Raw genomic sequence first — 11,625 nt, forward strand, 5'->3', positions numbered from 1 at the left:
ACACACTCAACCACAAAACGCTGAACATCCTTGCGCATGCCTTGCTGAAGACCCCTGAGTGACCAGCCACACGACTGCAATGATATTCTTGTAACAATAGAGGAATAAAAGGAGACGACGACGGTAGCACAAGCCTGTCACGAAACTTAAGGCACCCTTGCACCAAAGTGAACCCCCCGCATGGCTGCCCCAACGCTAACTCCTTCATCACCTTTGCTAGCGCTGGGTCCCCCGCAACATGGGCTTTCAGATCAGGAATAGACAGTACATTCGGTACTGAAATGGCAGCAAGAGAAATCTCATAATGGACCCTCGATAAGGCGTCAACGGCCTTGTTCTGCAATCCAGGTCTGTATTGAATGTCGAAATCATATCCTAAGATTTTGGTGAGCCATTTCTGATGTTCCGAAGCCACCAGCCGCTGCTCTAGAAAATATTTCAAGCTTCGCTGGTCTATTCTGACCAAAAACTTACGCCTCAGAAGGTAAGGTCTCCATTTCAGTATAGCAAGAACTATCGCCATCAATTCCCGCTCATACATAGATTTTTGCGTGCTCGAGATGATAACACTTGACTGTAAAAAGCGATTGGTCTGCCATTTTGCATTAACACAGCCCCAAGACCCACTCCCGAAGCATCTGCCTCCAACACAAATGGTTCTGAAAAATTGGGCAACGCCAAAACGGAACCGAGCACAAGGCTTTCTTAAGCTTCCCGAAAGCTTCTTGAGCCTCAACCGACCAATCAAACGCATCTTTTTTGAGCTGATCTGTCAAAGGCTTCGCAATGGTACCATAGCCTTTGACAAACTTTCGATAGTAACCCATGAGATCCAAAAATCCCCGTAAGCCTTTGATTGTCTGCGGAACAGGCCAGCTGTCCATGGCCTCGATCTGGCTCGGGTCAGCCGACACCTCTTGTACCAAAATGATGTGACCGAGATACTCCACTTGTTCTTGAGCAAACATACACTTTTTATTATTGGTGTACAACTGATGTTGTTGAAGGCGCTGCAACACCAAGGTGAGATGTTGAACATGCTCCTCCAATGAAGCACTATAAACCAATATATCATAAAAAAACACCAGGAAAAACTTCCTCAAGTAATCGCGAAAAACCTCGTTCATATGTGCTTAGAAAGTTGCTGGGGCATTTGTGAGGCCAAAAGGCATGACAAGGAACTCGTAATGTCCCTCGTGAGTCCGAAAAGTTGTCTTCTCCACATCTCGAGTCGTCACGCGAATCTGGTGATATCCTGACTTCAAATCCAACTTGGAGAAAATCTTAGCCCCATGAAGCTCATCTAACAACTCATCGATCGCCGGAATTGGAAACTTATCAGCCACCGTTTCCCGATTCAAAGCTCTATAATCCATGCAAAAATGCCAACTCCCATCCTTCTTCTTGACAAGTCACACTGGGCTCAAAAAAGGACTAGTGCTTGGGCGAATTATACCTGCTTGTAGCATCTCAGACACCAACCTCTCAATCTCGTCCTTTTGAACTTGCGCATACCGATATGGGCATACTGAAATAGGCCCCGCTCCTGGTCGAAGTGTAATGGCATGCTCACGGGTGCGACTAGGTGGTAGTCCCCTGGGCATGGCAAACACCTCCCCAAACTCCTGAAGCGCGCTGCCTATTGCCGAGGGAACCCGTTGCTGCTCGAGTGGTGTCTCCATTGACAAAGCCCCAAAATGTACCCAAAACCCCTGAGCCTCCTTCTCCACTGATAACATCATTGCTTTGAGCGAAATAGGCAATTTGCACAGGCTGGGATCACCTTGCAAGGTTACCCCATACCCCTGCCATTTCGAACTTCATCACTAATGTGAACCAATTGACTTGCATATTGCCAAGGGTTTCCAACCACTTAATGTCCAAAATCACATCTGCTCCCCCCAACTCCAATGGTAAGAAATCGGTCACCACACACAAAGTCCCCAAATCCAGCTCAACTTGGGCACAAATCCCTTCTGTCCTAACCTTGCCTCCGGTGCCTAACAATACTCCATAACATGATGTAGCTATGATTGGGATACCCGTAGCTGATACCACGTCCATAGAAATGAAGTTGTGGGTAGCCCCACTATCAATCAAGACAGTAACTGGTTGCTGCCCAATGTGGCCAGCAAGCTTCATGGTGTGTGCCGATGTGATGCCCACTAAGGAGTTAAGCGATAGAGTGGCTAGAGTTTCTTCAGTACCCACGGTTTTCCCCGAATCAGGTGATGGCGGCGGGGACTCCTCATGTAAAGTCGAATCATCCTCATCCATCACTAGTAAAACTTGCAATAGTTTCTGATCACACTCATGCCCTCGAAAAAACTTTTTATCACATTTGAAACAAACCCCACAGGCTTTCTTATCCTGGTATTCCGCCTCCGTGAGGCGACAGAATGGCAGTTTCTGCAGTGGAGGAGTAGGCGGCCGAGGCTGAATTGACGGTTCCGAAGAAGAGGATGTTGTGACTGGAGGCGTAAGAGAACGTCTACTGAACGGGTTTATGGTTTGTCTGAAATGTGTAATTGGGCTCAAAGTCGTCTTGGGCAGAGTGGGCCGCGACTGAGGGCCCATGTGCAGCAATTGATGGCCTTCTTCCACTCGTTGGGCCGTCTCCATGAGCTGGGCCAAACCCACTAGTTGGAGGATATGCAGGGCAACTTTGATGTCTTCCTTGAGCCCCCGCATGAAGCTCCCTTCGAGGATATGGTCTGGTACATCTGGTATCCGAGAAGCTAGGAGCTCCCAACGAACTCTATAGTCCTTCACAGTCGTTTTTTGAGTAATGGACATCAACTCTTCGGAGAGGGAGCCGACTGGAGCAGCTCAGAAACGCAAGATGATGAGTTTCTTCAATGTTGCCCAAGAGGTGATCGGTTGGCGTTGGTTTTCCCATTGAAACCAGTGAGAGTACCCTCATCCAAACCCACAGTGGTGGTTTCCAACATTAATTGCTCAGACATTCGTGTGAGCAAGAAGTATCTCTCAGCTCGATAAATCCAACCATCGGGATTATTTCCACTGAACAAAGAAAGCTCCATTCGAGGCGGCCGGTAATCCTGCCCAACACTTTGACAGGAGAAGTAAGAGTCCATCGGAACCGAGGGTGGTGGTGGTGCCGATCCATACACAGGCAGAACCGGAGCAGACGGTAACCCCGACGAAATGGGAGTTGTTGTTGACGAAATTTCCCCTTCCAACGCTCGACGAAGTCGATCTACACTAGCCGCCGTGGTGTCGTTATTGGGCTTGCCTGGAGCTTGAAGTAGCTGAGCTAAATGGGTAACTAAGTAGTCCATCTTCTTTTCCATGGCCGGCAATGGTTGAACCTCGGTTTTCAGCGATTCTAATTCCTTGGGAATGTGTTGAAACTCAGTCCGAACTACTTGCATCTCCCAACAGACCTCCGACTGAATCGCCTCCACCCTTTCTTTCAAGACTTCCCACTGAGAATCCTTTTTGGGATCCATGTCGATCGAGTGCTCTGATACCACTTGATAGGTTAGACCTGCAAGCTGTTAGCCAAACAGAGAAATTGGAGAGAGTTGAAGAAGAAAAGAATGCATCAATATTGCACACCAAGAAATTCGAGAGCCTGGTCTCTCCCTTTTGGTTACAACTCCACAAAAAAAATCACAAAGAACTAACAGCTCATACTCTTTCTATTAATACTCCTCCCTACCTTGATAACGTTCACCCTAGCCACACAAAGGCCTAACCCACCTAACTAACTCAGTAACAATACTAATCCCCTACTGCTCCTTCACCCTTGCCTCTCCTGCTCCTCCTAGCATACACATAAGTAATAGGTGGCCTATCAAAAGCTTCTACATTTTTCTGGTGATGTAGGGTTGGTTTGAATTGAAGAGGAAATGATTCATCACATTGAAGCCATAAGCCAGGTTGTTCCCTTATTTAATTATATATGATATTTATTAAACTTTTGGTCTTCTGTATTATATTAGCATGTTGGAACTATTCGTTGAAATAATCACATTTATTTTTGGTATATTTAGTTCTCTCAATATTTCTTTTAGTCAATCATATATGTATTCATACTGAAAAAAAAAATTATATGTGATCTTTGATTGTGTATTTATGGTAGAAAATATATATGTGGCGTCTCTCTTTCACTTTATCTCTCTATAGTTTCCATAATACAAAATCAAATTATATAAATATAAGATGTTAGAAGAAACAATGAGATTTCTTCTATTGAAGATTTGTTTCAGTATTTACAGAAGATGCTCAACACTCCATATTCTTCAGAGTTTCTTCTACATAACTCATTTTTAGAAATTGAAGGTTAGATTTTCATTGCATTTCTGTTTGTTGTTAGGATTTTATATTTTGTTTCCAACTTTTTAAATTTTTATTGATTATATAACCTTAAAATAAACTTAAACTTAAATTTTTGGAGTTTCCTTTTAAGAAAACTGATATATGTTCATCATAGTATGGATAAGTGTCGGTTTATATTATTTAAAAAAATTTAGAATTAATTTTATTAGAAAAAGTATATTATAATAGAAAACTATAAAATATATTATATGTAACTTCCTTTTCAAATTCTCTGGTGGGTTTTTCTAAGATTCAAAGATAATTTGATACATAATTATATTACTTCTGATATAAATATTATATATATAGATGTCCATAATAATGAAAAATCATTAAGTTATCTAAACTAAAATATCAACATTAAATTTTTATTGTATTTAGAGTAGTTACCAAATTTCCTTATGGTTTATTTATCTGTATTAATAAGGGTCATTCACCCATTGAAAGGGTCATCAATATTTTGTAAGACTAGGCGATGTGCTTCATCTCTATCAGATTTATTTACTTCAGAAACAACACCACCTCTATCACCTTTACTTATTTCAAACTCAATTTTAGAAAAATATTGTCCGATTCTCGCAACACCTGATAAGTATTTTGAGCAAAACTCCATTGCTTCTTCAACGATGTAGGCTTCAACAATGCAACCCTCAAGTCTAATTCTATTTCTAACATAACCTTTTAAAATATTCATATACCATTCAAATGGGTACATCCATCTCAAGTATATTGGTCCACACAATTTTACCTCTCTCACCAAATGAACTATTAAATGAACCATTATGTAAAAAAATGAAGGTGGGAAATACTGCTCCAACTCACACATAGTTATCACGAGATTTGTTTGAAGATTTTCCAACTTTGACATATCTACCACTTTACAACAAATAGATTTAAAGAATAAGCATAGTTTGGTAATTACATATCGAACTTTTTTGGGTAACACAAAACGGATAGCTACTGGTAGAAGATGTTCAAGTAGTGTATGATGGTCATGAGACTTCATTCCAACTAAATTCAAAATTTTCATATCTACCAGAGAAGAAATATTTAAAGAATAACCTTCCGGTACTTTCACATTCGAAAAAGAATGACATACAATTTGTTTTTCTTCCTTAGACAGGGTATAACACACAGGTGGTAAATATGTTCGTCTCTCACCAATCTCTTGTTGTTACTTACTGCGTATACCCATTACTTTTAAATCCAACCGAGTTTTAATTCCATCCTTACTCCGACCAGGAATATTCAACAATGTAGTAATTAAGCTTTCCAACACGTTTTTCTCAATGTGCATCACATCCAAGTTATGCCGCAAAACCAAATGCTCCTAGTATTCAAGCTAAGAAAAATAGATTTCTTCTTCTGACAACCTGTCGCACCATCTACAACCTCCTTTTTTTCACGTCTAACATTTTTTCTCTGTTTTTTATAATTTCTAGGCTTACCAAACTTGCATTGGACTTTATTCAACTTTGTTAACAATTTTCCTCCAAGTAAAGGTGGTGGAGCCTTTCCAAATTCAGGTTTACCATTGAAGGCATCTGTCCAACTTCGAAATTTATGTTCTTCGGATAAGAACTTTTGGTGTCCCATATAAAAAATCTTTCTATAATGTTTTAAATATTTAGAATGACTCCCCTCTTCACAAATGGGACATGCTTTGTACCCTTTCACACCAAATCTTGAAAGATTACCTAAGGCTGGAAAATCATTAATTGTCCACAACAACACTGCTTTAACATTAAAATTTTCTTTCTTATAAGCATCGTAAATATTAACCCCCTCATACCACAATGTGCTCAAATCATCAATTAAAGGAGCTAGGTATACATCAATATCATTTCTAGGTTGTTTAGGACCAGATATCAACAAGGTCAACATGGTAAACTTCCTCTTTATACACAGCCATGGTGGTAGATTATAAATGACTAGCATTACAGGCCAACAACTATATTTACTACTAAGGGAACTGTATGGATTAAATTCGTCGGTAGAAAGACCCAAACGATTATTCCTCGGTTCATTGCCAAATTCAGGCCATTTAACATCTACTGTTTTCCAAGTTCGTAAGTCAGCTGGATGTCTTAGCTTACCATCCTTTGCTCTATCTTTGGCATACCAAATTAAATTTTTATCATAATCATCATTTCGATACAACCGGACCAAACGAGGTATCGGTGGTAGATACCATAAAACCTTTGCAGGGACACATTTTCTAACTGCATCTGAATATTTTTTCTTTTGCCATCTAGACTCGCCACATGTTGGACATGCAATTGCGTCAACAAATCTCTTTCGATATAAGATGTAATCGTTAGGCCAAGCATGTACTTTTTCATATTGCATGCCTAACGAACACAATGTATTCTTTGCTTTATAAAATGAAGACGACATTTCATTACCTTCTGATAATAATTCTCCTAAAAATGCTAACAACTCTGTCATTCCCTTATCACGCCACCCATGTTTGGCTTTTAAGTTACACAACCTAATCAGTGTTGATAATTTAGTGCACCTTGTACAATTAGGAAAAATAGGTTTCTCAGCATCTTCTAAGATTGACTGAAATTTAATTGGATCCACATGTGATTCATATTGTGAATCATCAATCATTTGTCCAATATCATCAGCTTCATAATCCACATCAAAATAATTATTATTCTTAGACGGTCCCTCATCAGTGACTTTCATTATTTCTCTGTGCAAAAACCATACTTTATAACTTTTGTCTATTCCATTCCTAAATAAGTGATTTTTTATTTTAAAAATTGGCATCCTGACAACGTTACCATACTTAACACAATGAGAATGAATACTATTAGGAGATTGAGTATTTCTTGCACTAAATTGCATGAAAAACTCAACTCTATTCCTATATTTCACGAATAACCTATTCGTCGACATCCAATCTCTATCCATTGTCAAACTTCACAAAAAAAAAAAAAAAAACAAACAAACAAAGCAACAAATATTAACAATTAGGTTCGTGGATTACCTAATTGACAAGTAAATAAGGGAAACAATATGTCCAAAAAACATTGGGCATTATTTCCCCTATTTCTATCACATTTCCCAAATTTAAAACGTGAATGTATACAACACATGATATACACAAAAGTATTCAACAGATCAATCAAACATGCATAATTCTCATATTACTAAATCTTTAAAAAAAAAATGGGCCACATTTCCCCTACTTCTATCACATTTCCCAAAATTTAAATAAACATATATTCATCACATAAACACAACAAACCAATTAATCAATCAAACATGCATAATTACAGCCTTATATCACCGCATCACACACTCTTAGAACCTATCTCCAGTATTTTATAATTCCTACATTCCACTAAGTTCAATATCTTAATTATACATTAAGGTTTAAAATATTATCTCTAATATAAAATCCTCCAAAGCTTGATCTCAACAACAAAGTTGTCAACAAAATACATATTCAAATATAACAATAAACAAAAAACTAATAAAAAGTTGACAAAATATAAAGAAAAATATATTAAAGCTATATTCTAACTAAATAAACAATAAAGTGCTTAAAGAAAATAAATAATTTATTATATGTACTCATTTAAATACTTAAATCCGAAATGAAAAAAAAAATTATTGAAAAACTTAACAAATCAAATAAAAAAAATCTACTATAAATATCCTAACTAAATCAATAATAAAATATAACTTAAATAAAACAAACAATTTAAAATATATATATATATATATATATACATATTGAAACAATTAAACCCAAAATTTGAAAACAAATTTAAAAAGTTAACAAAATATAAAGAAAAATTTACTCAAAATATTCAAACTAAATAATTAATAAAGTAGAACTTATACAAAATATATATGTTAATACATATACTCATTTACATAAGTAAAGCCGAAATTATATTAAATTTAAAAAAATTGAAAAAATTAATAAAAAATAAATAAATTATAATTAAAAAATCTAAAATATTAAAATGAAAAGTTTAAACCTAAAAAAATTACACAATCATTAATATAAAACTATCCAAAAATTAAAAAATCCGAAATATAGTCAATTTATAAAAACAAATCCCAAAAATTAAATTTAAATCATAAAAATTAATAAAATTACACTTACTTGTGGCAATTGAGCAATGTGGGTTCTTGAAGTAGAAAACCCCAGAAAACTAAGAAAGTTCATGTGTTTTCAAACAATAATCTTCAAAAATACAAAATCTATACAGAAAATTAAAAAAATATATGTATAAGGTTCATAAACATATATATTGTTGGGGAAACTTATACAAGATCTTTATTTATTTTCATGTAGATCTAATATTAAACAAATTAATATGAGATAACCTAGAACATGTTTCTAAATTGAATTCAAAGAGAAACAATGATAAGAATACTTACAGTATACGCAGTAGAATGAATGAGTCATTCCTTCAGTTTCTCTAACCCTTGTATCCTTTCTGTCGCAGAGTATTATCAAGAAACTGAACTGATCTTATATTTTCTTCACAGTCTTCCAAAGTATCCTTAGAATCACCTAGACTAGAGTAGGAAATTCTCAACACATGAGAAAGATACAAAGAGCATAAGAGAAAATAACTAAGAGGCTTAGAAAATGACTTGTGTTAAGAGAGAATCTAAAACTATCAGAAAACCAGTGAATAAACTTATATGTCGTCTTGTGACTTGTCAAACTTGTCTGTCATCTGTCTTGACTTCTCTCTAAGCACTCCTTTTATAGACTCAATTAGGCCATTTAATTTAATTAAAAAATCAATAAAATAATATCCAATTTGAAGCCCTAGGTCGAAATTATCATGGGCTTTAGGCCCGTGAAATTTCTTATTTGATTATAAGCCCATTGGACTTAAAATCAATGCCTGTGTTATTTTCTATTGATTTAATTAATTAAATAATTATTTAAATCCTTTATCAAATTAATTATTTATATTTTGAACCTTGATTTAAACTTATTTATTAATTTAGATACCAATTTATCTTAATTAATAAATCTGCCCTTATTTCTCTTTTCTTCTCAAAAATACATAACTCTGTGAAACTATCAAAAATTGACCTGGTCAACTTTTATAATTAAATCAATTAATTGAGACTATCTAGATGATTTTATCCAAGGTACAATGGGGACCATGGGCCTCTGAAATCAAGCTCCAATAAGTTATCATAAATCTAACAAATAAATTTACTACTTATTAATTCCTCGTGACTCCACTATAGAATCATAATTTCACTCTTGAATTCATAGAACGCTCTATAAAAAATATAGATATGCTATTAACCATAATTGTCACTAAATCCTCTATAGACGGTCTACAATGAGATAGGACTAAAATACCGTTTTACCCTTCATTGTATTTTATCCTTAAAACACTTAGTTCCATGTAAATGATATTTCAGTAAACTTATTTACATACTAAAATGAGATCTCTATCATTTAAAACCTTGAACCAAACTAAAAGGTGTAGAGTCCAAGAACTTTACTTAGCTAAGATAGATAATAGTATGATAGTATTTATAGCATTATCTTTGTTACTATAGATTTTTGGTTCAGACCGGGAATTATTTGGACACTCATAGTAGTACTTATAGATTTTCTAAGTTTAATCTATAGTTTAAGAATATTAAGTATAACCTAAGGTTTGATTAAAGTGACTGATATTAAGGATTATATTTATTATATTATAAGGTTTAGACATCAACCAATAGGATTTTAAACACATGTTATGAATGGTGATTAAGGATTAAGTATTTTTGGGGATTAAATCTAATAAGGAGTAAAGTTTGAATGTTATAGGGTCAGTCAGCAGCTTTGAGTACGTTGAGGGCTTAGTCAAGGCTGTTTACTCCATTCAAACTTAGCTAAAAATGTGTAATTTCGTGTTTAAATATTCAGCGTGTGCCGATATATCGCAGCTATAGGGGGCGATATATCGCAGCACGTAGATACGGAAAACACGAAACGATGCACGGTCGCCTCGGGCATACTGGCCCAGGCGATATATCGCCTACAGGGGGCGATATATCGCCTCCTTCAGCATATGTTCAATTGTTTTTGAATTGTTTTCCTTTCAGCCATTCAAACTTCTTCATAAGTCCAGCATCTTTTGAACGAGTCTTCAGCCTCTGCTGAACGATTATTCAAATGATTTTCACCTAAAAAGCCATTATTTTTATTCAAGTAAAATCAAGATCTTTTCATCTCCAAACTCTATAAATAGGACCTAGTACCCAGCCATTATTCACCTTTTGCTCTAAGTTCAGAAGCTGCTAGTGTTAAGTGAGTGTGAGAGTGTAAACACCTGGTTTGGGAAAACTATAAGCTTAAACATCATAAGCTTATCAAACACTTTGGGAAGTGAGTTCTATAGTATTTCGGTGGAGGTTAGATTGATCTTGCAAATCTTTGAGGTAACCAAAACTCTAGTTCTTTTCTGTATTATGTTTCCTTTCTCTTAGTCTTCTACTCAATTTCCTAACCTCATTCTTATTTTGGTTAGGGAATCCAAGTTCTTAAGCACTTAAGTTGTGGTAAGCATATTTTCTTTTAATGGTTTAGTCTTCCTATTCTCTTTCATTTCATCTCTTTCCTTCTTTCAACTCACTCTTGTTCATTATGGTTTTAGGAGTGTTCCAAAAGTCCCAACTCAGTCCATTATATCCCGGTAACTTTGGTAAGGAAAATAGGCTAGAATCTATATGTTTATGTTTATGTTATCTTATGTGTTATGTTATGATATGTTATGAATATGTTATGTATGTATGTTTGTAGGCTTGGGCATATGACCCATATGACTAACAAGACCCCAAATGGGTTATGGGCATATGACCTACTTAGCTAGTAGGACCCCACTAATTCCATGGGCATATGCTTGTTTAGTCTATGGGACCCCAAGTAATAATGGCCATTATAATAAGTGTATTATGTGTTATGATATGTCTTTATGTTTCTTATGAAATTATGTATATGATTAAGTGTTAGATTTTTCCTTGCTGGGCATTAGGCTCATTCCTTTCTGTTTATGTGCAGGAAATAAGCTTTAGAGGTGGAAAGATTCGTGACGCTTAGAGGATGTGTATCGATGGTGAATGGAGTCAAGGGGCCGAGCGTTATTCGATTCGAGGATGTAGTCTTGTTTATGTTTTTTTATGGTTTTAGATGTATTTTTCCGCATTTTCTATGTAACTCTTTTTAGTTTTTAAGTTATTTTTGTTTTAAAGACAATGGGTACCCATATCCTACTTATTTTTATGAAAGTA

At 35.8% G+C, this 11,625-nt stretch overlaps 1 protein-coding gene across 1 annotated transcript; it reads right to left on the minus strand.

The window, feature by feature from the left end:
* Window positions 1-605: 605 nt before the first annotated feature.
* Window positions 606-1,127, minus strand: LOC133820210 (uncharacterized mitochondrial protein AtMg00860-like). Its single transcript, XM_062253442.1, has one exon. The coding sequence runs from the start codon at window positions 1,125-1,127 to the stop codon at window positions 606-608; it is 522 nt and encodes a 173-aa protein (XP_062109426.1).
* Window positions 1,128-11,625: the final 10,498 nt, after the last annotated feature.

This window comes from Humulus lupulus, chromosome 1 (genome assembly GCF_963169125.1).
Source record: "Humulus lupulus chromosome 1, drHumLupu1.1, whole genome shotgun sequence".
Taxonomy (NCBI): Eukaryota; Viridiplantae; Streptophyta; class Magnoliopsida; order Rosales; family Cannabaceae; genus Humulus; species Humulus lupulus.

What these genes read in the sequence shown, in the direction of transcription:
- LOC133820210 (XM_062253442.1), bottom strand. Translation starts at nt 1,127, where the DNA reads ATGAACGAGGTTTTTCGCGATTACTTGAGGAAGTTTTTCCTGGTGTTT.